Source organism: Chroicocephalus ridibundus, chromosome 3 (genome assembly GCF_963924245.1).
Source record: "Chroicocephalus ridibundus chromosome 3, bChrRid1.1, whole genome shotgun sequence".
In the NCBI taxonomy this organism is placed as follows: Eukaryota; Metazoa; Chordata; class Aves; order Charadriiformes; family Laridae; genus Chroicocephalus; species Chroicocephalus ridibundus.
Genome location: NC_086286.1, coordinates 41,521,395 through 41,548,502, shown reverse-complemented (window position 1 = coordinate 41,548,502; position 27,108 = coordinate 41,521,395). Strand labels below are relative to the sequence as shown.

The 27,108-nt window shown below is 45.4% G+C and overlaps 1 protein-coding gene across 1 annotated transcript; it reads left to right on the top strand.

The window, feature by feature from the left end:
* Positions 1–162: 162 nt before the first annotated feature.
* On the top strand, positions 163–21,592 carry LOC134513827 (protein ELYS-like; the record flags this gene model as incomplete). Its single annotated transcript, XM_063331000.1, has 24 exons — positions 163–283; positions 1,003–1,256; positions 2,954–3,134; positions 3,943–4,150; positions 4,867–4,983; positions 5,635–5,719; positions 8,725–8,872; positions 9,523–9,655; positions 9,743–9,924; positions 10,306–10,367; positions 13,259–13,387; positions 15,132–15,222; positions 15,311–15,400; positions 15,563–15,703; positions 16,477–16,581; positions 17,357–17,450; positions 18,399–18,522; positions 18,644–18,700; positions 19,695–19,841; positions 19,933–20,120; positions 20,290–20,434; positions 20,530–20,661; positions 21,251–21,398; positions 21,486–21,592. Coding segments are annotated over exons 1-24 (3,189 nt in total), but the record flags the coding sequence as incomplete, so codon positions are not given.
* Between the last annotated feature and the right edge of the window lie 5,516 nt (positions 21,593–27,108).

Here is a 27,108-nt window from a genome sequence, read left to right as displayed (position 1 = left end):
AGCAAAAAGTCTCCCGAGTGCCATTATTTGCAAGGAAAAGAGCTAGAGGTGATGTCTAGGGGATTTTTCACTGCATACTGATGAAACTTCTGTCACTCTCAAGAATAGTTCTGGCTGACGTGAGTCTAGTTGTGCAATTTTTTCCTGTATTTACAGCGAAGAATGCGAGACCTAACAGCTGAGGTAACGAGCAGTCTGCTGCAGTTTCCAGAGGTGACTCTTCAGGCACTTGGGGAAGATGAGGGAACCCTCGGCTCTGTGCTGTGCGGGAGGTTTTCTGGAGGTGAGCATTTTCCTTTAAATTTGGTCTCGGTACAAAGCTGTTCTTGCCTGGAGGCTACCTGAAGCCTCAGGTCATCGTATCAGCTGTGTCAGGTTGGTGCTGTTAAGAGGCATCCTGTTTAGAGAGAGAGAACAAAAAGGGTGCTTCAGCGATGACAAATGCTAATATTAAAACGTGAGTATAGTTAAACTTTGAAGTGGACTTTCCAGGTGATGTGACAGAAGAGCTGGGTGCCTATCTGGAGGTCTAGGCTTCTGTTAAGACCAGGTGGAATCTATCTACCTGAGTGTAAATGCAGGAATTGAGCTCATACTTCCTTTGGGCTGGCAGTAGTTCAGTGAAACAAAATGCCTTCGATTCTTCCTCTACGCTCCAAGACTTGTATTCCCATATGCGTTTAGATCATTTCTAGCAAAACCAAGGCGAATATGGTATAAAGGCTGTCGATCAGGACCTTGTCATCTTTATCGCAAACAACCCAGATTCTTCGGTGCGGGAATGACAAGTACAAATGCAAAATAACAAGGTGGTTAATTTTAGGAGGGATTGCTTGGGGATTTCAACGGGTGATTTTGAATCATTGACTAGAATGAGGTAGGTCGGTCTTCCTCTGCTAGGTACGTTTATTGAAGGAAAGGGGCAGGCACTGTGATTTTTTTTCAGCTGTTTTCAGTCTTCCGTTGGACATTTGCTTCAGTCCTCTTTCTTTTCTCTCACAGGGAGAAACGGCCTGGCGTGGTTGGCACGTGGTCCTCACCTTGAGGTGGTGAACTGTGTGACAGGAGAGCGGCTCTCTGCGTACCGTTTCAGTGGAGTCAATGAACAGCCTCCCACTGTTCGTGTGGTGAAGGAGTTTTCCTGGGAGAAGAGAACTGGACTGCTGGTTGGGTTGGAAGACGCAGAGGGAAGTGTTCTCTGTCTGTACGACCTTGGACTCTCAAGAGTGGTTAAAGCAGTTGTTCTTCCCGGGAGGGTAGGTACTTTTTAATTGGAGAAACGAAGCTTTGATGTTGTTAGGTGCTGCGTAGGCCTGTTTTAGGACAAGCTTTGGAGCGTCTCTTTGTAGGAGGTATTTTTTCTATCGCGCGTTAACATCCTGTCACTTGAGAGTATCCAGTCAAGACGGTGTTGCTGTAAAATCTTGGGCTTAATGTGCCATTATTGTTGGAGTTTACTGAGAGTAAAACAAGTTTTCTGGTTTTATTGTAGAGCACAGAGTTACCTGATTCTCTCCTTCCGCAAAAAGGCATTGAAAATGACCTTTGTTTGGCCCTAATTGCTTGATTTCCATCAGAAATACCGTCTTTAAAATGGCTCAGAATTCCATAGTTGTGCTGTAAATGACTTCGACACATTGCCTTGAATCTCAGCCTAGCAAGCAGGCTGAGGAGAACACATTTTTCTGTTGACTTAGGAGAGGAAAAAAGAGCCTCTAGTGAGTTATCTGACAGGCTGTTGGGAGGTCACCTTTCAGCCTGCAGTCCTTGAATCTCTGCTCTCTGACTAGTGTGTTTGTGTAGATGGGACACACTGGTGTAATGTTGCTGATGTTTTCTGTCTTCTGTAACCCAGAAACTCAAATGATGTGTGTCCCCTAGCCTCATTATCTTAATGTAAACAAGAATCGGTGGCAGTCAATAGAACATCAAGATTCATTTTTATCATCTTAGAATCTGCAACAACTAACTAACTAACTTCTTAGCCAGCTTTCCATCAGCTGCTTTGGTTTGACTTGCTAGAATACAGGTGGAGTTTTGTTTGTTTGTAATGCTACAGTGTGATGACTAGTAGTAAGCATTCGTATTGGGGTGACTGAGAGAGAGAAATACGTGCAGCTTTAGCGCAGGAGTCTTTGTGTGCTCGTGTCTCTGCTCTAGCAGTCAGTGTTGTCCTGGGATGTGCTGCAACGTGTGCTGAAAGGTCTGTCTTCGCCTTGTGAGACAGTTGCGTGCAGACTGCTGGGCACGTGAGAGAGCAGTGTGCGCTTCCTCCTTTAGGTGGAGTCACCTTTTTATCTGAGAAGCTGCTGCTTTAGGCTGGCTTTTAACATTTTTCTCAACATTCGTGAAAGCGCTGGTGTGCATTTAAAGCTTCTTTTCCTTTATGTGGTTGTTACTTTTCTTCTAAATGCGGACTAGTGTGAATTTTACTAAGCTGGTCTCTCCCTTCAACGCTTTCTAAATACGTTTCGCTCCCATGGAAATGGTGTGTCTCCCATGCAACTTGGCCGCTGCCTCGTCTGACTCTCGAGCCCTGATTTATCCTAACGCCTGTTTGTCAAAGAAGGCATAGACTGTATCGCGGTGCTGGTGGGCTGTGAGCGGTGGGAGACCTCGATGTAGTTGTGTTTGTCTGTCTTAAGCCCCTTGAATACGATAAAGTTTCTTGCGTATAACTGATTTTCTGTGTTTTCCTCCAGTTAATTACTGCGAAGTAGGAAATGGAAATTGCTAAGCTGTACTAATAGAATGCCCCATGTAAGTTGAAGTTAAGTCACTTACCCGCAGGAAATCTAGTAAATGGAAGGCAGTAACAGGTTTTTGTACGGGGCTTTTTTGTCTTTGTCTCTTTTCTTGATCTAATGGCAAACAATGCTTTGATGCTCCTGTATTTACTTTCTCTATTGAGCTTGTCAAAGAGCTCAAATAGTAACTTGTAGTTTTCCTGTAGGTAACCGCTATAGAACCCATAGCGAATCACGGAGGACCCAGCGTGAGCACTCAGCACCTCCATCAGAGTCTGCGATGGCTCTTTGGGGTGGCAGCAGTGGCTACAGATGCTGGCCATCTGCTTCTGGTTGACCTTAGTTTGGATGATTGCTCCTGCACTCAGAATGATATCGAAGCATTGGGTAAGCCTGCAGTTTTTCCACATGAATTTAAACGCAAGAAAACTTCTGTCTTCTAACGAAACAGTATGCATCCCACTTTGAAGACCCTTGTGTCAGACATTTCTGACGACTGGTTACAGGTGGCAGTTTGACATCGTATAGTCCCGACCTGATTAAACCTGGGAGCGTCTGACTGCTCCTCGCAGTGTTGTAAATGCCCCCTCCCACCAAGATCCCTGTGCCACTATGATTCTTGCCAGAGAGGTGTAGGAATTTTGCCACGTGAGCCGGTGCGGCCGCCTGGTAGGAAGTTGTGTTGGAGGAGCCCTGTTTCCCGGGAATGCTCTTCTGCTTGTGTTAATTGACTTGGGGCAAATTTTGGGCTTGTTTTTTAAAATAAACCCCACTTACCAACACCCATGCATTTGGATGAATGAAATCTCGAATAGGTGTACTCAGATTGCATACACCGTTTTGGCTATTACAACAGCAGCTTCAGCAATTGGTGCCACTTCAAACACGAGGTGCCACTTCAAATTTCATCACGAGGCCCAAACTCCTGCTTTTCAGAGTCCAGGAAGAATTTGGCTTAGTTATTAAGGTTACGCTTTTACGCAGCTTTCAAACGTGAGTGAGAATACTTGTCTGATCCGAGAGTTCTTATGTTCTTTGAAGACATACGTAATGGAAATGGCAAAAAAAAGTGTTGCGTAAATGGCTATTTTGCCTGGCACGGTAGCATTAGATGATAGGGGTTGTCACGTCAGTGCCTAAAATGCAGCCTAAATGGCATAACGTATTCATTTATTGCTTGGTTTTGTGTGTGTAGATCTAGAAGTTGTCACTAAAAATCCTGCTGAAGTTGCACAAAGAAGAGAAACTGTGACCAGCGAAGGGAGACGTCTCTGTTTTCAACTACAAAATGCTTCCGGAACAGCAGTATCAGCCCTGTGCTACATAAGCAGAAGCAACCAGCTCGTTGTGGGTTTCTCAGACGGCTACCTGTCGCTCTGGAATATGAAAACTTTGAAGAGAGAGTAAGTAGGCCTTTACACTTGGCCATGCCTGGAGGTGTGGGGCTCTCGATTTGTTGCTTAAGGAAGTATGTGGATGTAAAGAGAACTTTTTCAGGGAGTGAAATGAGTATGAGTATAATCTTGGCACGTTCAGAAATCCTCTTCTGACATAACTTTTCAGTCATACCTGGATCAAGTGGTCCGCCTTCTCCCCAGTGGACTAGGATTGTTTTCCTTATTGTGCCTGTGGATTGAGGAATTGTGGGAAGCATGCTTCCTGGGGTTTTCAGAACCGGTTACTGCAACTGGGGCATCCATTGAAAGGCTGAAGTATGTCAGTGATGTGATTTTGGTGCCGATATTCTCTAAAGTGTCCAGGGTGAAACTAGTGAGACATGAAAACTCAATAGCTGACCTGTGCCTGAAAAATGTATTCTTTCCTGCATGTCAGCTTTGGCCGAAAGAGCAATCTCACCTGAAATATTTGGCTAACTTCTGGTTGGGATTCCCTTCAGCAGATCTGCACTGACTCCCCAGAAGCTGTTGGATGCATAAATAGACAGTGGAGGAATAATTAGGTGGCAAGAGTAGAGTGTGGAGGTACAAGTAAGGTTCAGAAGTCAGGAAGAACAATGCTTGACGTAGTCCAAGAAACGAGAAACTACCTGTGTTTGGGCCACTAGGCTCACCTTTTTTTTTCTTTTTCGTTTTGCTTTTTTTTTCCCCTAAACCTGTAGGCACCACTCTCAGCTTGAAGGAGGGAGGATTCCTGTCTATGCTGTCACTTTTCAAGAGCCGGAGAATGATCCTCGCAATTGTTGCTACTTGTGGGCTGTTCAGTCTACGCAGGAAAGGTGAATAAAAACTTTAACTATCAGCCACTGAATTAATTCTTTTTTTTTTTAAGGATATTTGTTCCCATACAGTTGAACATGTGTATTTGTTGTGTGTCTGCGATTCTTTCCGGTACGGAAGGTGTTAAACTTAGAATGCAATTTTTACAGGATTTACCAGACGTGAAGAGGGACCTACTAGTTCCTGCCTTCTGTCGGAATGCAAAGCAACAGTGGCCATATTCTTCTGCTCGCATTCCCAAATGGTTTGCTTTTGTTCCTCGATGACCGCTTCATCATTTGTTTGATAGTCACACCGTGGTATTAAAATACCACTAGGAGCAGTTGAGGCTGCAGATCTAGAACACCAGACGTGCCCACACAACAGCCTGCCGCCCCTAAAGGCGGCGGTGACAGTATTGCCGATGGCCTTGTGCCAGCGTCAGCAGTCTGTGGAGCCTTGGTGAGCCAGTGCAGCCTGAAGCTGTTAGTGTCAAAACGCCCTCCTTCATGTTTCAGTGGCTAAATGTGGCCGATGATCATGTTTTGGGAAGAGGTGGTGTTCTTTTCAGCAGGAGCATGCTATTAAGAAAACATTTAGGTCTACTAACACGACAGTGAGGACTATAAAGCAGCTTTGTAACCAAATTTCATAATTTATCCTTTTTTCAGCGAAGGCGATGTGGTGAGTTTACACCTGCTGCAGTTAGCGTTTGGTGACAGAAAACGCGTGGCCTCAGGACAAGTCATGTATGAGGTAAGAGGTGCATGCGTGGGAAAAGCAGACAATAGTAATTTTCTCTAAGGGAGTATCAGTTGAGTTACAGGGGTGAGATTTACCATCAACCTTCAGAGCTGGCTGAAAAAATAATCATGTTTTGCTGAGTCTTCTTGGGCACGGCCTTTGTCCATACCTTTTGGAAAGAAGGCGTACCATTTTATACTGCAGTGTCGTGTGTTCCAGCTAGATTCATCTGCAAAGAGCCCGTATAAATGAAATTCCTGAAGAGGACGCGGCTTTTGCAAATAAAATTATTCTGAAATACCAAATGAATGGCATGTAGGAAGAGAAGATTGGGCCTTGAATCGCTTGGTTTAACCAAGCTTCGGACTTGAATAAGCTTCTGTCTCTCTCCCTTTCTTAAAATACAGTCATACTCTAGTCTTTGCTGATCTTCAGTTTTATATTCTTGGTTTCCCTTAGAGCTTTGTCAGCCGGACTTTTCACATGAAATGCACCTACAGTGTCTCTTCAGTGTTGATCCTGACACTTAGTAGCTGTAAAGATAACTCGTTCTTCTTTTTGGCTGGGTGACCTATTCAATCTACTCTTAAAGCCAGGAAAATATGTAATTTGGTCAGAAGAGTGTACCTAAATGTTAGATCTGGCTCCAAGAGGATGCGTTTAAAATACAGATGTGAGGTATCATTGCATCTCAGATAGCTAACAGAGACAAGGCGCATCTGTTAGATGTGTAATTCCATTCAGTTGTACGCCTGGAAGTCTTCCAAAATCTTTTTTGATGGGACAGTAATCTTAGTTCAGAGCAAGTCTTTCCTCCTGATTTGGTACTTTCTCTTGCATATTCTCAATAGCTATGGAACGAAACAGGGGTGACTCTTGTATCGTGGTACTCTGGTTTTTGTTGATTTTTTTGGATTAATTTAGATTTTGAGTGTTTTGCTTATGTGTAGGAAAGGTGCTTCCTCATTTGGCACTGTTGCTTTTGCATAGATAGAGGTTAGGTGTTTGGAAAAGGTGGTGTTTCTTTAAAATGCATTATCTATCACGGTGACCAAGTAGAAGGATCTTCCAGGGATTCATCGCGTGCTGGATGCCATCTCCTTATCTTTGTTGATGTGCGGGACCTGTGCTCCACAGCGGATACTTTTAGTCTCAGAACACTTCCTTGTAGTCACAGATTGGTTAGTACTACATGACTGTCTGCCTGCATGGCTGTCTGAGTCAAGTTTCTTGTCCATCTTCAGGGGTAGAAAATTTAAGTGTCTCCCGTTTGCTAGGCCAAGTTTGAGTAAAGAAGGAGGAATCTACTGTTGATCCTTGTTCACTGGATAGAGTTCATAGGAGCTCAAAAGACTTTTTCAATACAGCAGTGCTTTTTGTTCCAGGAATTAGGTTTGAGGCTATGAAGCAGTGCCTCTTTGACTGTGTGTCATGGTAAGAGTCACAAATAGGACTTATGGAACATGTGGTACTGTGTTTTTCTATATGCGTGTCAAACTCTCGTCTCCATTGCCTTCAAGGCTGGTTTAAGTCTGCTTAAGTAATTAAACAGAAAGGTATGTTTAAGTAATGCTTCCAAAGACCCTTTTTGTACTGTCGCAGCAGTTGCTAAATCTGGTGCATCAAATCACGATCGTAGAGCGCATCTTTACCCTCGTTCTGCACAATGCTTGCGGATGGGCAGAGTATACACTCTCTACTTTGATATCAGAGTTTGAGCAGTGCATCTCGTTTGAAAACTTGTTTTTGTGTTTTGCTAGTCAATGGAGTCATTACTTAACATCTCCCATACAATGGAGTTCCTTAGAATGACTTTGCCCGGCGTGGAAAGTTTAAAATGCACTGCTTTGCTTCAGAAGCATTTTCTTTTTAGTTATGAAAGACTTTTTTTAATTATTTAATTTTTCTTTTTAGACAACCTTCATATTTATTTGTAACACTTCCTGGAATCATTAAGAGAAAGCTCGCCTCTTCTCAGATTAGGTGAATTAGATGTATCCTATGAGATCATACGGGAATGTGTGGTCTCATGCCAGTTCGTTTCAGAGCTCTGCAAGTTTAGGAAACCTGGGTAGAATGTGGCGTTATCAGTTTATGGGTTGTGTGGGTTGGGTTTCTTTTTCCCTCTTTTTTTTTTTTTTTTTAATTATAGAGCTGCTATTTGTCCCCAGTACACCCATTCATGTGTTGTATGGTAGACAGTTTGAATGAATGCTGTATTTGGAAAGACGGTATTTCACTTCACGCTTACTTAAAAAATGGCACTATCAGAGGTTCAACACAATCGTGCCGGGGTTTCTGTGTATCTCAAAATTAGTTTGTTTACTGTGTAGTAATTCGTGATGCTAAAAGCCTTGGCCACGTGCACCCCGTGTCCTTTCTGGTTTTCCCTTTTGCTGTTGGCTGTGCTTGGTGAAGGAGCTGAGGGGTATTTCACCCGTTAGTCTCTGACAAGATGAGAGGAGGAGCTGTCATAGCTTACGTGGCTTGAAAGAAGATTGCTAATCAGTATGAAGTTCTCACAGTAACTAGAGAGGGGTGCACGGTCACTCTGGTGGTGTGCCCATAGAAAATACCTCTTGACAGCTTTAGCTGCTCGAATGCTGGGGCTTCTCTAACTTCATCAGTTCTGCAATCAAGACATGGAGCAAAGAGCTTTGCATGCATGTGTGTTGCATCATTTTAGAGATCTCTTTGTAGCGATATATTTATTTTTATAAAGAACATTCTTGGATGTCGCAAGGAATTCTGCAAAACATGTTTAGATCTGAAGAATGTTAGGGAAATTCTAAATTTTGAAAAAGTGCAAAGCCTTTACAGCCAAACTTACCCGTTACGATTTGACACTGCATTCTCTTGCATGTCAGGCGTAGTTTCTATTTACCATCAGAAATAGGCTCATGCGAAATACACAGTATAATAAGCCTATTCTGTTAGACTGTCTTTCATATTTAGCCATAATGTATGTTTTTATCTTAGAATGACCTTTGCTGTCTTCTCTGATTTTTTTCCCCCAGGGTTTGGAATACCGTGGCGTAAAGTTCAGTTTAGATCTCACGGGTGGAGTCTTTCCCTTGAGAGGCCAGATGAGTACTAAATTAATCAGCTGCCAGACTGTCGAAAAATTCCGCAGCGACGTTGACGGAGAGGATAGCGTAAATGAAGGTTTGTTCTGATGTCCGTGTTTGGTGATTTTAAAAGAAGTGCTTTTGGAACCTAAGCAACGAATGCTGTTCTGTCCCCACAGTCTGAAAGTCTTGCCTATCTGCATAGACTAGATTGTTGGGATTATTTACGAAGAAAAAATGGATGCTTAAGTTATGTGGGACTTCTTTAAGGGAAAAAGTGGGTTTTATTTTATGCTTGCTGACATGCTATCGCGATGTATGGTGGGGCCGTTTGTATGATGACGGTCAGTCGTTTTACTCCTCCAGCTGCCATCTTTGAACAAGAAGTTCAAACTCTCCATTGCTTAGGAATGTTACCAGAATTTTTTCCCTTCTTCAAACCGATGTCCGCATCTGCATCCAGATGGTAGCCCGTCACAAGTGCTGTTCCCCAGGGCACTGCACTGGGGCCACTTCTCTTTAGTATCTTGACCAGTGATCTGGACGAGGGGACAAGAAAAAGGGGCAGTGTGACTGAAACCTATCACAGAGATGTTTGCTATTCCGTAATTACTGTAATCACTCTTAGGAAGGGTTGTGTTTCACGAGTGACAGAAGAGAATGAAGCCAAAATAGAAAGTGGTGTTTTAAAACTATCGGATCTATCGTATTTTCTACAAGTCAGAAACAACGTCTTGTCTTTTACAGTCACGTCTCCTGACACCAGTGTCTCAGTCTTCAGTTGGCAAGTGAATACGTACGGTCAGGGAAAACCATCTACTTACCTGGGTGTATTTGACATTAATCGCTGGTATTCTGCTCAAATGCCAGATTCGCTAAGGTAGATTTTTCTTCAGTAGTTTTCCATATGCCTGCCAATAATTCATTTGAATGTCGGCATTTAGCTTACGCGCTTGTTTTCTTTAAGGCCGGAAGAATTCCCTCATGAGTGCCCCTATTTTGCACTGTGGTCGCTGGATACCGTAGTGAGCGTGACTTCTCCGAAGCTCCTTTTGGATATTCTGGTCCATGAGCGGAGTCTAAGTCGGGGAGTTCCTCCTTCTTATCCACCACCTGAGCGGTTTTTTCATCCGGGCAACTATAACTTTGGTAGGTATTTCACTGCTTTTGAGAGTGATAAGCTTAAAATGAGGTCAAATGCCATTCATTGGTTCTCTTGTTCAGTCATTGTTTGTCATTCAAAACCCAACCCAAACCAAAAAAACACCCAGTCCCCCCCAAACCCAACTCTGATCACGTTGTACTGACAAGGTATTTAGTATTGTGAAACATATCTGACAGCCGGCTGAGTTTTGGTGCTTTTGTAATGTAGCCGGTGAAGTGGTGCTGGTTATAGCCTGAAATGACTGTGAACTGAAGCTCAAAGCACTCAGTTATATGTTTCTAGATACCGGTGTGTAAAAAATGTAAAGTGGTCATGCCATAACTGTGAGAGTACGGAAGGTTGTCAAACGTTCCCTGTTTCTGCAGATGGTACGTGCTTGCTGACCTCCGGAGTCGTTCACATGACTTGCACCGGCTTCCAGAAGGAGGTGATCTTTTACTGTATCTTTATTGCGAGTGGCAGGAGATGTAGCTTTTCTAAGTTTTCTGTTGCACTGCTTTCCGTGTTAGGGACCGTTTCATGCTCATCCTGCCCGTCCACACGCATAGTTGCAATTGTATCCTGTCGCCAGCTGTATGCAAATGGTAATGTTTTAGGTCCCCTCTTGGGACTGTACAACTGCCGTTCATAGAATCATAGAATCATAGAATTGTTGAGGTTGGAAGGGACCTTTAAGATCATCGAGTCCAACCTTTAGCCTACCCTGACAAGAGCCACTTCTAAACCATGTCCCTCAGTGCCCCATCTACCCTTTTTTTAAACACCTCCAGAGATGGTGAATCCACCACCTCCCTGGGCAGCCTATTCCAATGTTTAATAACCCTTTCAGTGAAAAAATGTCTCCTAATATCTAATCTAAACCTCCCCTGACGTAACTTGAACCCGTTTCCCCTCGTCCTATCACTTGTCACCAGGGAGAAGAGGTCAGCCCCCATCTCTCTACAACCTCCTTTCAGGTAGTTGTAGAGGGTGATAAGGTCTCCCCTCAGCCTCCTCTTTTCCAGGCTAAACAACCCCAGCTCCCTCAGTCGTTCTTCATAAGGTTTGTCCTCCAGGGCCCTCACCAGCTTTGTAGCCCTTCTCTGGACACACTCCAACACCTCAATGGCCCTCTTGTAGCGAGGGGCCCAAAACTGAACGCAGTACTCGAGGTGGGGCCTCACCAGTGCCGAGTACAGGGGGATGATCACTTCCCTAGTCCGGCTCACCACACTATTCCTGATACAGGCTAGGATGCTGTTGTCCTTCTTGGCCACCTGGGCACAGTGCTGGCTCATATTCAGCCGGCTGTCAACCAACACTCCCAAGTCCTTTTCTGTCGAGCTGCGTTCAAGCCATTCTGCCCCAATCCTGTAGCGCTGCATGGGGTTGTTGTGACCCAAGTGCAGGACCCGGCACTTGGCCTTGTTGAACCTCATACCATTGGTCTCAGCCCATCGGTCCAGCCTGTCCAGATCCCTCTGCAGAGCCAACCTACCCTCAAGCAGATCAACACGCCCGCCCAGTTTAGTGTCATCTGCGAACTTACTGAGGGTGCATTCAATCCCTTCATCCAGATCATTGATAAAGATATTAAAGAGAAACGGCCCCAGCACCGAACCCTGGGGGACACCACTTGTGACTGGACACCAACTGGATTTAACTCCATTTACCACCACTCTCTGGGCACGGCCATCCAGCCAGTTTTTTACCCAGCGAAGAGTACACCTGTCCAGGCCATGAGCAGCCAGTTTCTCCAGGAGAATGCTGTGGGAAACAGTATCAAAAGCTTTGCAAAAATCCAAGTAGATAACATCCACAGCTTTTCCCTCATCCACTAAGTGGGTCACCTTATCATAGAAGGATATTAGGTTTGATAGGCATGACCTGCCCTTCACAAACCCATGCTGACTGGGCCTGATCACCCTGTTCTCCTGCATGTGCCGTGTAATGGCACTGAGGAGGATCTGTTCCATGACCTTCCCAGGCACCGAGGTCAGACTGACTGGCCTGTAGTTCCCCGGATCCTCCTTCCGGCCCTTCTTGTGGATGGGTGTCACATTTGCTAACCTCCAGTCAGCTGGGACCTCCCCGGTTGTACAGGACTGCTCATAAATGATACCAAGTGGCCTGGCGAGCACCTCCGCCAGCTCTTTCAATACCCTTGGGTGGATCCCATCCGGCCCCATAGATTTGTGCACCTCCGGGTGCTGAAGCAGGTCCCTCACCATTTCCCTTTGGATTAGAGGGGCTTCATTCTGCTCCCAATCCCTGTCTTCTAGTTCAGGGGTCTGGGTGCTCAGGGAACAACTGGTCCTACTGCTGAAGACTGAGGCAAAGACTTCAATAAGTACCTCAGCCTTTTCCTCATGCTTGGTCACTATGTTGCCGGCCCCATCTACTAGAGGACAGAGATAATCCTTAGTCCTCTTCCTACTGCTAATATATTTATAGAAGCTTTTTTTGTTGTCCTTGACAACAGAAGCCAGGTTTAGCTCCAGCTGGGCTTTGGCCCTCCTGATTTTTTCCCTACATAGCTTAACTACCTCTTTGTAGTCGTCTTGAGTGGCCTGCCCTTCCTTCCAGAGGCCATAGGTCCTCTTTTTTTCCCGAAGTTGCAACACTAGCTCCCTGTTTAGCCAGGCCGGCCTTTTTCCCCGACGGCTTGTCTTCTGGCACATGGGGACAGCCTGCTCCTGCGCATTGTCTCCTCTTGAAGCACGATCGGGGATTGAATGTCTAGAAAGGAATGCAACGTTGCTCCAGGAGCAAGAACAAAACCACTGCAGAAGGCGGGGAAAGGTGTTACTTCTTTATTGCCCCTCAGTCGAACTGCCTGCATAGTCTTGAGTTAGAGTTTTGATCCCCAATTCTCTTGAAAAAGGAGGGAATGGAGAAAATGAAAAATCACATAACTGTTTGAGGAATGAAAATTTTGTTTTCTCCCAAAACTCGGCCAAATTATAACTTCCGAGCCGCAGCACAGATTGTGACAGATAATTTTGAGTGAAGTTTCAGCTCACTAAATGTTTCCAACATGAATCGGCTTCCATACGAACAGGCATAGAAAGGATCTTCCAAAGCGTGAAGTTGCATGTTAGCTTAGCTTATATAGAATGTATTTTGTGTCAGTGTTGAGGGAAAGAGCAAGGCCTGTGTATAGACAGAGAAGGTAGAAAAGACTTAATTACGCAGATTGCTAACCTAAAGCATCTTAGTGGTTCAGGCTGTCTGACGGTGTCAGTGAACATTTAGATTCTTCCTTTTAGAGGTTATCCAGAAGCGTAGTGACGGAATAACAATGCTGTCTTAATCTGTGGTTTTCGATTGATGTTTCAGACCTTGAATTTTTTGAAGAAATCTGGTCCTTCAATATGGGAAGCCATTCAGGAGAGCTACAATAGGTGTCTTGTAGCTGGCTTGCTGTCTCCAAGACCAGTTGATGTCCAGCCATCCAGTTTGAGTCAGGTGAGTGCCTATGAGGGAATCAAGGGGGAAATACATCCATCTGGTCTGACAGGGCTGGAGGGGCTACAAGACACGATACTCCAATTTGAAATACAGGTGTTGACCTGAGCTAGCAGAAGTAACCGTATCCTTAGATCCAAAGTAGTGACTTTGACTGGGAACAGCCCTAAGAGATCTGGCTTTAGAGACCCCTCTCTTAATTCGGTGCCACACACAGATGCGCACAAGGAAGCGTGCAGTCAGTGCTGGTCATGCCCAACATAACGCATGTGTCCCCCAGAGTAACCCCCATCCCTGTCAGTTTCTCAAAGCAGTGGTTCAGTGCAGTAGCCGACGATGGGGGCGTCTCACTGGGATGCGAGCTCTTGCAGACGTCGGCTTGCTGCACTGTCACTGTACGTGATCATTTGCTTCCAAGGAAGTGGGCTGTGGTAAAGGATTACTGCTGTCAGCTCTCCCTGGCAATTTCTTCACGGCTTGCCCTCGTTTTCCCTTCATCGGTAGGCTTTTCTGCATCCTCTCCGGGCGGATCTTCACCTCTGTAGCCTCTGCCTTGTGCTGCAGTAGCCCAATTTGCTGCTCTGAGACTGCCCTCTTGCAGCTGCAACACCTTAATCACCTTTATCTCATGACACTCGCTACCTTCTATGTGCTTTATGCCACCACAGTGACTTCACTCCCCCTGCCATAGGTTTTCCATTTGCAATGCACCAACCTTTCCCTGGAGCGATCAGCAGGAAGGGGAGAGCAGCCTTCCCGCTGCCCTCCTCTTCCTGTCTCCTGCATTCGTCACCACATTTGTGGACGTGTGTTAGGACATGAACGCTTCTGCACAGTGTGGTAGCTCAAAGACATTTCTTGGCAAGCTGGCCAATGGTGTGTTTCCTTGTCTGAAACCAGTTTTCAGAAAAAGATGGCAATATCACATGTGTGTTCTACATGTGTAGAAGTCGCTTTGAATGTCATGATTTTGCCTAGAGGGGAAAGATACTTTTGAATGTGTTTAAAAAAACCCAACCAACCAACCAAATCCCATCCCAAAAACCAAAGTAAAAACTTACGAAGGGTCCTCTCACCTGAGAGAAGTACGAGAACACCAGCTGAGATAAGCTACTACTTAATATCGCGCGTCTGTGCATACCCGTGATTTATCCTTGTAAGGATTACCACTACACTATAATACAGTATTTGAAGAGCCTAACATTTAAACCATTAGGATGTAAATGTTTCGCTTCTTTTCTGTCACGTTACAAAATTCCAACGTACTGTTTTGGGTGTCAGAACTGCTTCATGTCTTCATGGTCTAGAAAGCTGCTTGGCCGTAGCTTCACTGTTTCCATGCAAACGTTGCACAGTTGTGTTTGTCCTGTCCCCTTCCTGAGTTCCTGATGGCAAACTTATCTGCACAGATGTGTAACGCGTATTAGCAGAGGATGTTTCTGGACGTAGTAAGTCGGAACTCAGTACGTGAAGACTGTAATGCAGAGGCACGCGAAGAAAGATTAGAATTAGGCTGCAGTAAGTTGAAATGTCAGAGGAGAAGTGTGTTAATGTGTTCCTCAGAGCAGTGAGCAGTCCAGCCTGTGGCTGGAATTAAGAGAAAGGACGTGGCATTCCTGGCCTGTGTCCTGATTGACTTTGTGATGTCTGAATGAGTATACAGTTAGAAAGAAACATTTACTGTTGATGGTTCACATGGTGCAAGTAGGTAAGATTCTCATTTGAGTTTGTCTGTTACGTTTAGGAGGAGCAGCTGGAAGCAGTATTGTCAGCTGCTGTCCAGACAGGTTCTGTGGGACTTCTGACTGGATGCATTAAACATTGGATATCTGAAGGTAATACTTGGAACGTTGTTTTTTTACGTGGTACCTCTTTGAGTTGGAGCCTGTTGATTCATTTCTTTTTTGTTCTCTTTGTTTAAAGAGCAGCCAAGGTCTGCTGGTAATTTACGGTTTGTTCTTGAGTGGACATGGAACCAAGTGATCTCTACAAAGGAAGAATTTGACCAAATCTGTGAGTACTAGTGTAGTCATTCTGCAAACCTAAAGTCGTTCTTTCTGATTGAGCTTCCTCAGTAATACGCCGCTATAGGATATTGCACGCGGTCCTTGAAGTGCGCCTTGAAACTCTGGAATTGCTCTGTCGGCTAACGATTTAATATTTATTCTTGAAAAGGTGTTCCGCTGTTTGATGGCTCTTGCAACTTCATTGACCCCCAGACATTACGGTCTCTCCAGCGCTGCCAGTTGCTTTTGAGCAACCTTAGCACGGTCTTAAACTGTTTTCTCACAGAAGCACAAGAGCTTACTGGAAAAGGTTTGTAGTAGTGCTACAAAATCTTTGGTATGTTTTATTAAGATTTGGAATTGTGGCAACATGGGCTTTTGTTGTTTTTGAGGATTGGAAGACAGTCACATTTAGCTGGGAGAAGGGGCTTAAAGCTGAGCGCTTGGGACCACCACAAAACACGCATGGAGTTCAGGGCAACAGTTTATGGTGGAGCTCATGCAAGGGGGTGGGGGAGGCTACATCCAGAGAGAAGCTTTGTAGGCAACTGGGCTGAAATTACAGCAACCGAATGTGGTATTGCTGAAAATTATTCCTTTGAGTTCTTAGCTAGCAAGTTCTAGTTGCATGCAGACACCGTGTTGCAAATTGCTAAACAATACGAAGGAAGCGTAAACGAGTAACATGCAAAGTAAGTTACTTGAGTTTCTACAGCTTTTTCTCTTAGAAATGGTTCTTGGCCTATTGAGAAAAGAAAAGAATATCCCTTTGCTATCAGAAGAATCTCTGCTACGTGAGAAACAGATGTCTTATTCCTGCGTGCATTTAGTAGTTCAGGCTTTGGGGTTTTGTTTTTTTTTTTATTTTAGCCTTTAGTGAGTTTAGTTCTTTATAGGGGTTGCTTTTTGTTTTGGTGGTGATAGTGGGTTTTTTCTTCAAATAAGAAAGCGATACAGCATGAAAAACGCAAAGACAAAGATTTGTAATGTGCTATTTTTATACTTTTGGTTTAGTAGGATGAAGGGAGTTTTGTGAAAATGAACAGAATTGCATAACGCTAATCATCTCCTGCCTTTTTTCAGGTTTTGCAGACGTGACAAATAAGCAAGCGGTAACCGGCCTCATTTCTTTGTATGCACGAGTGGTCATCTGGTTCTGTCGATCCGGTCTCCTTCCAGAGGGTTTAGGTAAGCGTGACCTGTCATACGTTTGTAGCAAGGCGACCATCCAGTGAGTGACTCCCACGAACGCATGCTTAGCCATGTTTTTGTAACGGTTTCGTCAGGAAGAAGTCGTGCTGGTTCAGTGGCAGGGTGTGCTGAAGTTCTGTGGGTGAAGTTGAGATTTTGCCTGGTTGTCAAGTACACGGCGTAGAATGAGGCAGGCAGTTTCTTTCCTGGGTGGATTTTAGGAATAGCAATGGACCCCTGACGTCACGGCGCTGCTTGTGTCCACAGCTTGAACTACTTGAGATTTTAAACAAAGTACTATTAAACAACAAGTACCGGAATGCTTGTTTTTACAGTGAGAGCATTACCTGCATGTTTTGAACTTTCTATCAGTTGCTTGAGGAGAAAGTACACCTTGGAAATCCTTCTTTAGTTGGATGGATTAGAAATTCCATTGTCAGCCTTAATTGTCTCACAAACAATTGTTTTAAACAATGGTTTTAAAACCATTCCCTTTGAGAACTGGGTGGTTTTTTTTATAGTGGACTTCAGCTTACCCTACATGTTGTGAATGCTGCGTGAACTGTAACCTTGAAACGGCACTTGGGGCAAGAAGGAATTGAGTCTTGTCTCTCAGAGTTCTTTTAGCAAAGGCAGAAAGAGGATTGGCTTCTTTCAGAGTTGGAGGCTTCTTGATGCTTAGCTTGTACGATCTTCTGTCTCTTTAGGCAAAAATTTTCGTTTACAAGTGTGATATGACTGCTTTAACTTGCTTCTACTTTGTTGCCTGTAGATGACGATACGCGTTTGTCAAGACCTTTCTACAATTATCCTCTGATTGAGAGCTACTATACTGGTCAGCGACAGAAACTTGAGCGTTTATCAAGGTAAGAGCTAGAGGAAGACTCTAGAACACTTCCACGGCAAATTCAGAAGTGGAAGGGAATGGCTTTTATTTCAACAGTTGCATGGGCTATGCGTAATGCCGCTGCCAGCAATACTCTTGACTTCAGTGACACGTGTGTTCTGTTGAACAGAGAGGTTACTTTCCTGTGTTAAAACGGTGCTATCTACCTCTGCTTAGTACCACTGGTTGGTATCATCATTTTTCGGGAGTCTACTTTATTCATTGGCTAATGTGTATAATTTCTGACTACTGAAAAAGGCCATGTGATTAGGACAGGATCAGTCACCTCCAGTTCAGCAAAGCAGGGTGTTGACAGAACAATTGTTTTGGAAGCAGAAGAAAGCGTGTTTTTTAACAAACAATCATCTCCGTCCTTGACTGGTAATAGAGGGTCATAACTGTATTGGCCTAAGTCCCCTTCTCCCAAGTACGTGGTGTGATTTCGTAAGATGGTTGGAGTTACATGGAGTTGGCACGCCTCGCACTCTGCTGGCTGTCGGATAGAAGTCACTTGCTAACGTCAGCTCTCTTTCCTGGACTAGCTGCCTAGCACATAGGCGGCATGCCTTGGATTAGCCGATAATAGGTTTTTCTTTGGAAATTGTACTGAAAACTGAATAAAGAGCTGACCAAGCTTCGGCGATGGCACTGTGACCAAGAGGCTGCAAGGTGAGTTAAGGTGGAAGCTGCAGGGTAGGAGGTATTGACTTCAAAGTTCATCTTCCTTGGCTTACTTCTCAAGTAACTTACATACAGGCTCGTGTGTTCCTTCGAAGCGCAGAGCCTCTAGTGTCCTTTTTCTGCTTTGTGCCATCGGGAGATGAAAGGGCAGGGCTGCAGTCAGCAGAAGACTGGAGGAAAGCCGTTACACCGGGAGGCTGGAATTAGTGTTTAACTCTGTCCAAATCCTTGCTACCTTTTGTTCCAGAGGAAAATGGGACTTGGACTGCTTGATGGTTGATGGAATGGTTTCCCAGTTAGGAGACCAAGTGGAGAAGCTGTGGTGGAGAGATGCAGGAGGAACTGGGAAATACCCGCCTGCCAGTTTGCATGTGAGTGTCCTGTTCACTGAGAACAACAACAAACGGCCGCCCTCCCCGCCAAACCCCACCCAAAAGCCAATGATTTAGGGAAGACAGGCGTTTTTTCAGAACTGTTAATTTTTCATTTCAGGCACTGCTGGATCTCTATTTGCTAGAAAGCATTGAAGAAAACTGCAAACACGCAATTGTATCCTTTCTAGTTATTTTTATTACACCTTCAGGGGATGCACATAAATGTTCTTCAGTGTTGGTCGCCGACCTGTTTCGTAACATTTTTTCATTTATGCTTCAAAGACGATGCAAGTGAAAACATTTAGTTTAGCGTTAAGTTGTAGACAGAAGCGCTGTTTTATTTCTTTGTACTGTGGATTTTTGATGATTTTTTCTTAAATGTTTTGTTGCAAAAGACTTCTCTGGTAGGAGAAAACAGGTTTAGTAAGAAATGCTGGAGATAAAAACAAAAGCCCTTAGTTTTTCTCCAAATTTAAACACCGTTCTAAATTTTTTAAAACCCTCCTATCTGTAGCAAATTGCTTCTTACTAGAATGATGTGGTAAAATATCCTGTTTCAGAGCAAAAGGATTTCTAAGAGTGGTTTACCAGTACCGGATTTTTGCTGAAATCACGGGTTTTGCAGCGCAGCTCACGGTGCTTGCTTTGGTTCCGTTGAAAGTGCAGGCACACGGAATAAGCAACAGGGAGAAGAGAAAAGTCATGGGGCAGAAACTTAATTTTTAAGCTGCTGAAATACACAGCCTTGCTTTTGCTGTTTGTTGCCTAACCCGCGAGGGGAGCCTAGAGAGCAAGGGGCTTAGAAACGCTTATAGCCCAGAGCTGTCTCGTTAGATGATGTCCCTAAAAACGGACGTCAGAAAGAGAAAATGACGCTACCAATGAGTGACCCGCATACTGGTTTAAATCCAGTTTTAATCATTCGGAGCTGAGCTGTACTGTAAGGATGCCACAATTTACACTGTTTTATAGACGCTGGACATGAGGGAAAAACCCAGCTGTGGAATTTATTTGCTGTAATAATTGAGCGTTGGATGCTCCAATGTTTTGAATGTATTTTCTGCTTCCTACCACTTTTATATTCTTACTTCATTATGTTTTTCTAAAGGTAATGTGATAAAGTTTTGGTCTTACAAACTGATTAGCCTTAATGAGATACCTGATGTCAGACAATTTACTTGCTGCTGGATATCAAGCGTTCCTTTCCGAGTGAGACAGAGACTTCAGTCGACTCCTTTGCAACTGCCTTTGGCATGCCTTGGGGACTTGTTAAGCTTGTTGAAGGTTTTTGGCTTCTAGATCACAATGATTACGAAGTAAGTATGGTAGAGTTGAGTTAGAGATACATGGCAGTACAAAGCTATAATCTAGAAAATGATTTTAAAACCCGATCTCTAACTTGTACAGAATTCACTGGCCCTGCTCTTTCATCCCGCTACAATCAAAACCGCGTCATGGCAGCACAAGAGAATTATTCAGTCCCTCCTGTGCCAAGGGGAGCATGGGCAAGCCCTCAGATACATCCAGCTGATGAGGCCACCCACGGCAAGCAGCGGGGAAGTGCAGCTTCTCCTCACTGTGTTGCTCTCCAATAGGTAAAGAAATACACCCCACCATTTTGTCACGCAAATCTTGTGAAAATGGAGAACAAAGAATAGAAATCATCATCCCCTAAGTTTCCTTTAAACTTTGAGTACAAGACTCTTGGGGCATCTCTTTGGTTATGCTATTAACATCCCTTTACGTGTGAAACATTAATTACAGGTGCATGGTGGAGGCTTGGGGTCTGTTGCACCAACATGCCGCTCAGGCAAACTTAGAAGACCTCTTAAAACACATGTACGAAATGTGCCGGGAGATGGGCCTGATGGAAGACTTGCTGAAGCTGCCTTTCACAGACACCGAACAAGTAAGTGGGAGCAAGGAAAAATGTTCATCGTCTCTTTGAAAAGAGAAAAGGCAGAGCCATAACAGATTTTTGGAATGATTTTTTTTTTCTCATAGGAGTGTTTGGAGAAGTTTTTAAGGACCAGTGCTGGTGTTCAGAATCAAGAATTCCTTTTAGTCTACCATCTGCAGCGTGCCAGCTACATTGCAGCACTAGAGCTGAATCAATCCATGAATGTCAATCTTATGGTAAGCGTGAACTTGTGTTCTGGATTTGTGACGCGTTTGCTGTTTTCTGGAATCATAGTTTTCCAGTGACTCAAACTTCTAAGGTGGTTTGGAAGTCGTAGGTCCTGCATTTGAAAACTGTCATGCGGCCAGGTGGTGTGCGTAGGTCGCTTTTTCTTGCTTGTTTTAATCTTCACATCATGTTGTCCAGGGTAATTTCCAGTTGTCCCGTATATTCAGGGCACTGGCGTTTCAGGAAGAACAAGGGAAAGCCTGCTATGTAGTAAGTCGTTTGCAAATTGCAGGTGATATCAGAAAATTGCAGGTGATAACAGGCGTATCAGAAGAAGGTTCTGCAGAGTGCCAGCATTGTTTTAACTTCAAGTTGTAGGCTCTGTTGCTATTCCAGTCTTCCTTCCACTTTGCTAAAAGTACCAGGTGAAATCGGTGTGTGCGGATGGGTAGAACTTGCCGCTGTTCTGTGCAGTGGAGGTGTTTTCCCACACCCGTAGAGGAAATCTGCTCACTAATGCGAAACAGCACGGAGAGGTCTGTGCAAGGAACTTCTTGTAATTAGTTAAGCTTTTGCTTTCCGCTTTTCCTTCATCAGAACGACGGCGATCATCGCTTGACCGACAGAGCAGTTGCCAGAAATTCTCTATTAGCCCAATATGGCAAGATCCTTCCACGAATTGAAAGGCAGCTGGCCGTAGAGAGAGCCAAGCTTTACCATTTGCCTGCACTGGCCTCAAGAGAAGGTAACTTGTAGCGGGGGGAAATAGAGGGGAGAATTCCCTGTCACTTGGATGACACCAGGCTGAAATTTTCCCCCTCTTGCTTTCCAGTCTCAAGACCAAAGCCATTAACTCCAGTAAGAAAACAAGCTAAAGCAGGAAATGTGCGTCGAAGACCAAATTTTCTGGCGAAAATATTGTCCAGAATTAAAGAATCCTGGGCAGGAATGAAGGAGAAAACCGGTTTCTCACAAGGTGGATTTTAAAGATGCTGTCGTTTTTATAGCTGCTAAACGTGCTGTTTCTTCAGCAGGATGTTTCTAAAATTGAGGATGTTTCTAAAATGGGACCTGTTGAGATCCAAACAGGAGAGCAAGCAGTTGGGTTTCAACAGCACCCGCCAGTCCCTCACTAGAGACAGGAACAAGAAGAGACCTTAGATGCATTCACTTATTCAGCTCGTCTCGGCTTTGGGATTTAGGACAACACTGTGGAGAAGACGGGGCTGGACTTGGGAATACGCAAATCCCTCATGGGAGTCAATGGAAAATTTGGGTTGGGAAGAAGGCAGCAGGTCACAAAGCTTCCGCAGTCATTCCCGTAGCAGTGCAGTGAAGGTGTTTCTGCTTTCGTTATAACTGGTGGGTACTGATGTAGATGTAAGCGCCTGGTTTTGGCTTGTGGGCCCTCACTGAATTTAGGACAAACTGCTTACTGCTTTCTTGTTCGTAGATTTGTAAGCATAAAAGGAAAGTTTACGCAGACTAGTATTTCTTGACTTTAGTTTTGAAGCATGGCGTGTTGCTAATAATATATCGCTTTAGCAAGTTTTGACGAGGCGGGAGGCAAGAAAATAAGCTGATTCTATGGAGACTGCTGTTGAGGGGCTGCTTCCTTCTGCCGTTGTTGGCTAGCACTGCAACTTAGAGGGCTGGGCAAAGGTCTTTACACGTGGATTCAATTATCCCGACCATCCGAGTCCCTGGAAATAAGTAACGGTTACTGCTTTTGTTCTCACCGTAAAACCCCGAGTATCTTCACGTGGATCTAGAAGGAACGAATACTTGCTCAGCACAGGGAACGGGAAAAGACGAGGTGGAGCTATTTAGAATATACTGTGTTGTCTCAGGCAGTCCAAGCGGTTCCTTGAAGTGCAGGGTTGAGCTGTCGGATGTGAGGGCTGGCCAGTTGGACAAAGTGTTGCCGACTGGAACTTTCAGCTTTTCTCTCATCGTTGCCTTTTACCCTGTTAGATGCAGAGTGGGTCGCCGTGTGGGCATTTGTCGTCAGTGCAGGAAGTACTGCAATGGGATGATTTCTGCCAGTTGTGGCTACAGCTCGCATTGTAAAACTGCTCACTTTGTCCAGGAGTGGTGGCAAATCGTAGTCAGGAACAGAAATACCAGAAACGGGGCACGCGATGGCGTACACTGAACACTCTCTTCTCCGTCCCTTAGACACAGAGGCTGTCATCGGTAGCAGAGAGTACACTGTATGTTTCTGACTTTACACCCAGCAGTGATCTGAAAGGAAAAGCGGCATTTCACTGTCCTCAGTTTCATCTGTGTGAGTGTGAAGTCAGTCTGTTTGGTAATGACTATTGCATTAACAGGCTTTTTTTTAACTGTAGGTGGTGGAAGATAGTGCGCTTAAGTCACCAACCTCAGAAGCAGCACCGGCAACGCCAGGATAAAGTGAAGGACATCCATCGGGCGATCGTCCATACAGCTAGGATTCTCCAGAGTCATAGTCAGCATGTTGTTTGACTGTCAATAAACATTGTTGAATGTGATGCAGCTGAAGGAGACGGAGAGCTTTTTACACCTCAGAGTAATTTTCAGAGACAAGCGTTGTAATAAGGAATGCCCCCCAGCCCTCCTCCTCTCGCTTAGCTTTTGTAGCTGAGCAGACGGCAGAGGGTATGGAACATCCCTTTGGTCAGTTTGGGTCAGCTGTCCTGGCTACGTGCCCTCCCAGGATCTTGTCTTTTTTCCTCCTGAGTCCTTTCTCAGACCCAGCCTTCGCACCGCACCCCTAGCAGCTCCCTCTGCATCTCCGGGATGATCAGTTCGCCCTCCTCTACGAGCAAAGGAACCCAGAATATCTTCCAGGAAGGAGAACTGGAACCCCACGTGGACTGATGGAGTAAGGTGGGCTGTAGTTAGTGATTTTTCCAGTTAAAGGCTTTACAGACCGTGATTACACTTGCAGTTTTATAGAGTTTGCTCAAACTGCTTACGTTGAGAACTGGAACTGCAAATCAGAATGGCAGACTTGCATTTGGTCTTAAACGGCTATGTTAGGCCTTCTGTAACGTCACCTGCCTGCCTGCAGGAACACTCGGAATTAGGAGAATTTGAGATTTGAGGTTTGTGCGGTGACGTCATCCTGGGAGCTTCGTCCAGTTTTGTAGGGACTGTATCTATTTCATTCTTTCCCTTTTTATTTTATTATTAGGATTTCATGAAAGCAGTTTAGTTTCTCCTAAGCTCGTAAATCTCTCTCTACCTCTCCTCCTCCTCTCCGTGTACGAGAGGTTGGGGGGGAGCATCTGTCGCCGGCCATTGGCCAATTCGGCCAAAACCACGACAGATTTATTGGCGCCCGACGTGGGGCACGAACGCAGCTCTGATAGATTGCCTGAATAGTTTGAATTCCAGCTTGTTCAGGGAGAACAGAGAGTTCACAGCATGTCGGTCTTACGTGAAATCTGGTATCGTGCCTTTAGAGAGCTTTGTATGAAGTTAATGGATGCAGTGGGGTTTAAGCGGTCAAATATATTGCATGGCCTGTTTCTCGTTTGTGTTTGGACGCGGTGGTCTAAGCGTGCCACGTTGGCGTGGGTTTGCCTTCAGAGGTATAAAATAATTGCTTGGATAACGGTTCTGCCTGCCTATCTTGGGCATGTCGTGATGGAGGCTTTTCCTAATTACACTTTCGGGATGGATTCTTTTCCTCATTACGCTCTTGGTCGTACCTGGGGAAAGTTGACTTTGCCCTTCGGTGATGATGCCAAAGCGACAGTAACAGAATCGGGATGAGAAACCTTCGGGCCGTTTCGAGAGTGAAGGTTACTTTCATTCGTACGTGATCCTGTTGTCGGTTTTCCCGAGTGTGTTGCAGGGCTGGTTTATTGTTAAATATCGGTGCAGGAGTGAGTATGATGTGACATGTGATGTTGCTACTCAGACCCCGGGGCCAAAGCCGAAGACAGCAGAAACTCGGGCAGCCCTGCCACCGAAAGCTGCAGTAGGAATTCAGACAACCCCCCCACGGAAAGCTACAGCAGAAACTCAAACAACTCAGGTGACTGCCCAAGCCGCAACACAGGCACAAACAACGCCACCGGCCCCGACACCAGCCCGAGCGGCATCGGCTGCCCCCCACCGGCCCCGGCATCGGCCAGGCCCACGGCGGCTGCGCCGCCCAGAGGCCCCGGCGAAAGCCACGCCTCTGCCCATACAGGCCAAAGCCACGGCCCGGCCGTAGGGACACCGCCGCCAGCGGCATGGGCTGCCCCCACACGGGCCCCGGCAAACGCCACGGCTCCGGCCCGGAGGCGGTGGAGAAAATGACTAAGACAATAGCTGAGCAAAATGAGAAAAGTGCGAAACTTCTTCATGAAATGCTTGAAAAAGTGTCTGAGAAGGGGAAAGAATCCCACTCTTCCCCTGAACAGAGCCAGCTTGCAGTCATTAAGAAACAGCGGTAGCGATTCAGCTTTTGGCCACCTCACTTGCTCTTCCTCCCTTGGCGGTACAGTTCTGCTCTGACTTTGCGAGCCTGTCCAGCTTGCTGGTCTCCTGGGCACCGTTTTCCCCACTTCACGGTTCAGTTTTCTATTGGAACCAGAAGAGGGAGGGGCTAGGAAAGGCCAAGTGGGTGCTACTCTTTGCAATGATGGCGTGCTCTCCTGTCATTCCACCTTACGAAACCACGCTCTTACGGTCTTTAGTTCCCCATAGAAGGCAGGAGTGGGTCAGACGACGAGTAAAGAGAACGTCTTGTTTCTGGCCGTGTTTTCCGGTTCCTTCTGGAAAACCGTCTGGGGAGAGTTGCCTCTTAAAATCAGGGCGTGGGGGCGCTCAAAAAGCTCACGCGAATACTGAGTGAGAATGCTTGGGACAGTCTGGTAAGGAACGAAAGCAAAAGGAAGCTTGTTTCTCTATGTTTTCTGCCTTGACCCTATCTTCAAAGAAGCCCATAAATAATTCTTTGGCATCGATTTTGTAATTCCAACATTGCAAAACGTTTTCCTCTACTGAATACTGTTGGTAATCAAAAAATCAATTTGATACTTCTCTTTCTTTTCAGGACCACAAGAAAAGGAGGCTCTTGGTCACCTCCACCGGTGGAAATAAAATTCGTCTCTCCTTTTGGAAGTGCACTGGATAAAGCCTGGATCGTATTGCAAGAATATGCCCGGTGTGCAAATATGTCTGAGGATAACCGAGCAGTTTAATCCCCCATCAGAACTTCCCCTCGTGGAACACTACTCTCGGGCTTGTTATTTCAATAAAATTGTTTGCTGCAATTTCATCAGTTCCCATGTAACCACTCGTAAATAGCTTTGTTGTTGATTTCTGGTGGGGAAAACAAGCTACGGGCAGAAACCAATCCATAGGGTCTCACGAGTCGTTTACTTCTTCTCCGTAGTCTTCCTGGTACAGAACAGGTTTCTTTTTGGCGTTGGTGAACTTAATACTGCGAAGCTTAAAGCTTGATGCCGGTGTCTGCCAAGTAGCGAAGGGTTGTTACAAATCTGCTGAGCCGGGGCTTCGTCCTTCCTGGCGGCAGGAGCCCGGCCTGGTGCACCCCAGACCTGGGGGTGTCTCTGTCCCAGACCCTTGGATGCGGCTGCTGCTTTCCCGTTTGCAGGTCAGGCCAGTAGCAAGGCTGAGGGTGCACCACACACATGCACGACAGCAACGCGGCTGGCTACGCAGGCTGCCAGAGACGGGGCCGTGCCTTTACCACCTGCCATCTTGCACTGGGGCAGCTCACAGAAAGCCGCCTCTCTGGCTTGTTGCAGTTGAAGCTCACGAGTGACACCAGAGGCATGCTGTCACTCTGCAGGTTCCCCCACGCAGCCACATTTGCAGAGCCCCAGAGGATCAGCAGAGCCTTGAGCCCAGCTGTCGTCTGTGCCCCAATTCTGGGCTCCGTCTCTCACCTCTGGCTGAGACACCGCATCTTTCCAGAGGTGGCTTTTCCTCCTGCTCACTGGCTAGCCCACCCTGAGGTCTGCTAGCGGTTTCCTCGTGCACATTTGGCTAGGGGAAAATACAACAAAAATACAATAAAATGGTGTATTGAAACGTATGTTACGATGGAGTTTAGAAAGTCTTCTCTGATAAGAGAAAACAGTTTTAGTAGGAAATGTTGAAGATATAAAATCCCTTAGTTTCTCTCAAAGTTTAAACACCGTTTTAAATTTTTTAAAACCCTCCTATCTGTAGCAAATGGCTTCTTACTAGAATGATGTGGTGAAATATCCTGTTTCAGAGCAAAAGGATTTCTAAGAGTGGTTTCCCAGTACCGGATTTTTGCTGAAATCACGGGTTTTCCAGCGCAGCTCACGGTGCTTGCTTTGGTTCTGTGGAAAGTGCAGGCACACGGAATAAGCAACAGGGAGAAGAGAAAAGTCATGGGGCAGAAACTTAATGTTTAAGCTGCTGAAATACAGAGCCTAGCTTTTGCTGTTTGTTGCCTGTCTGTTTTACCTTCTAATTAC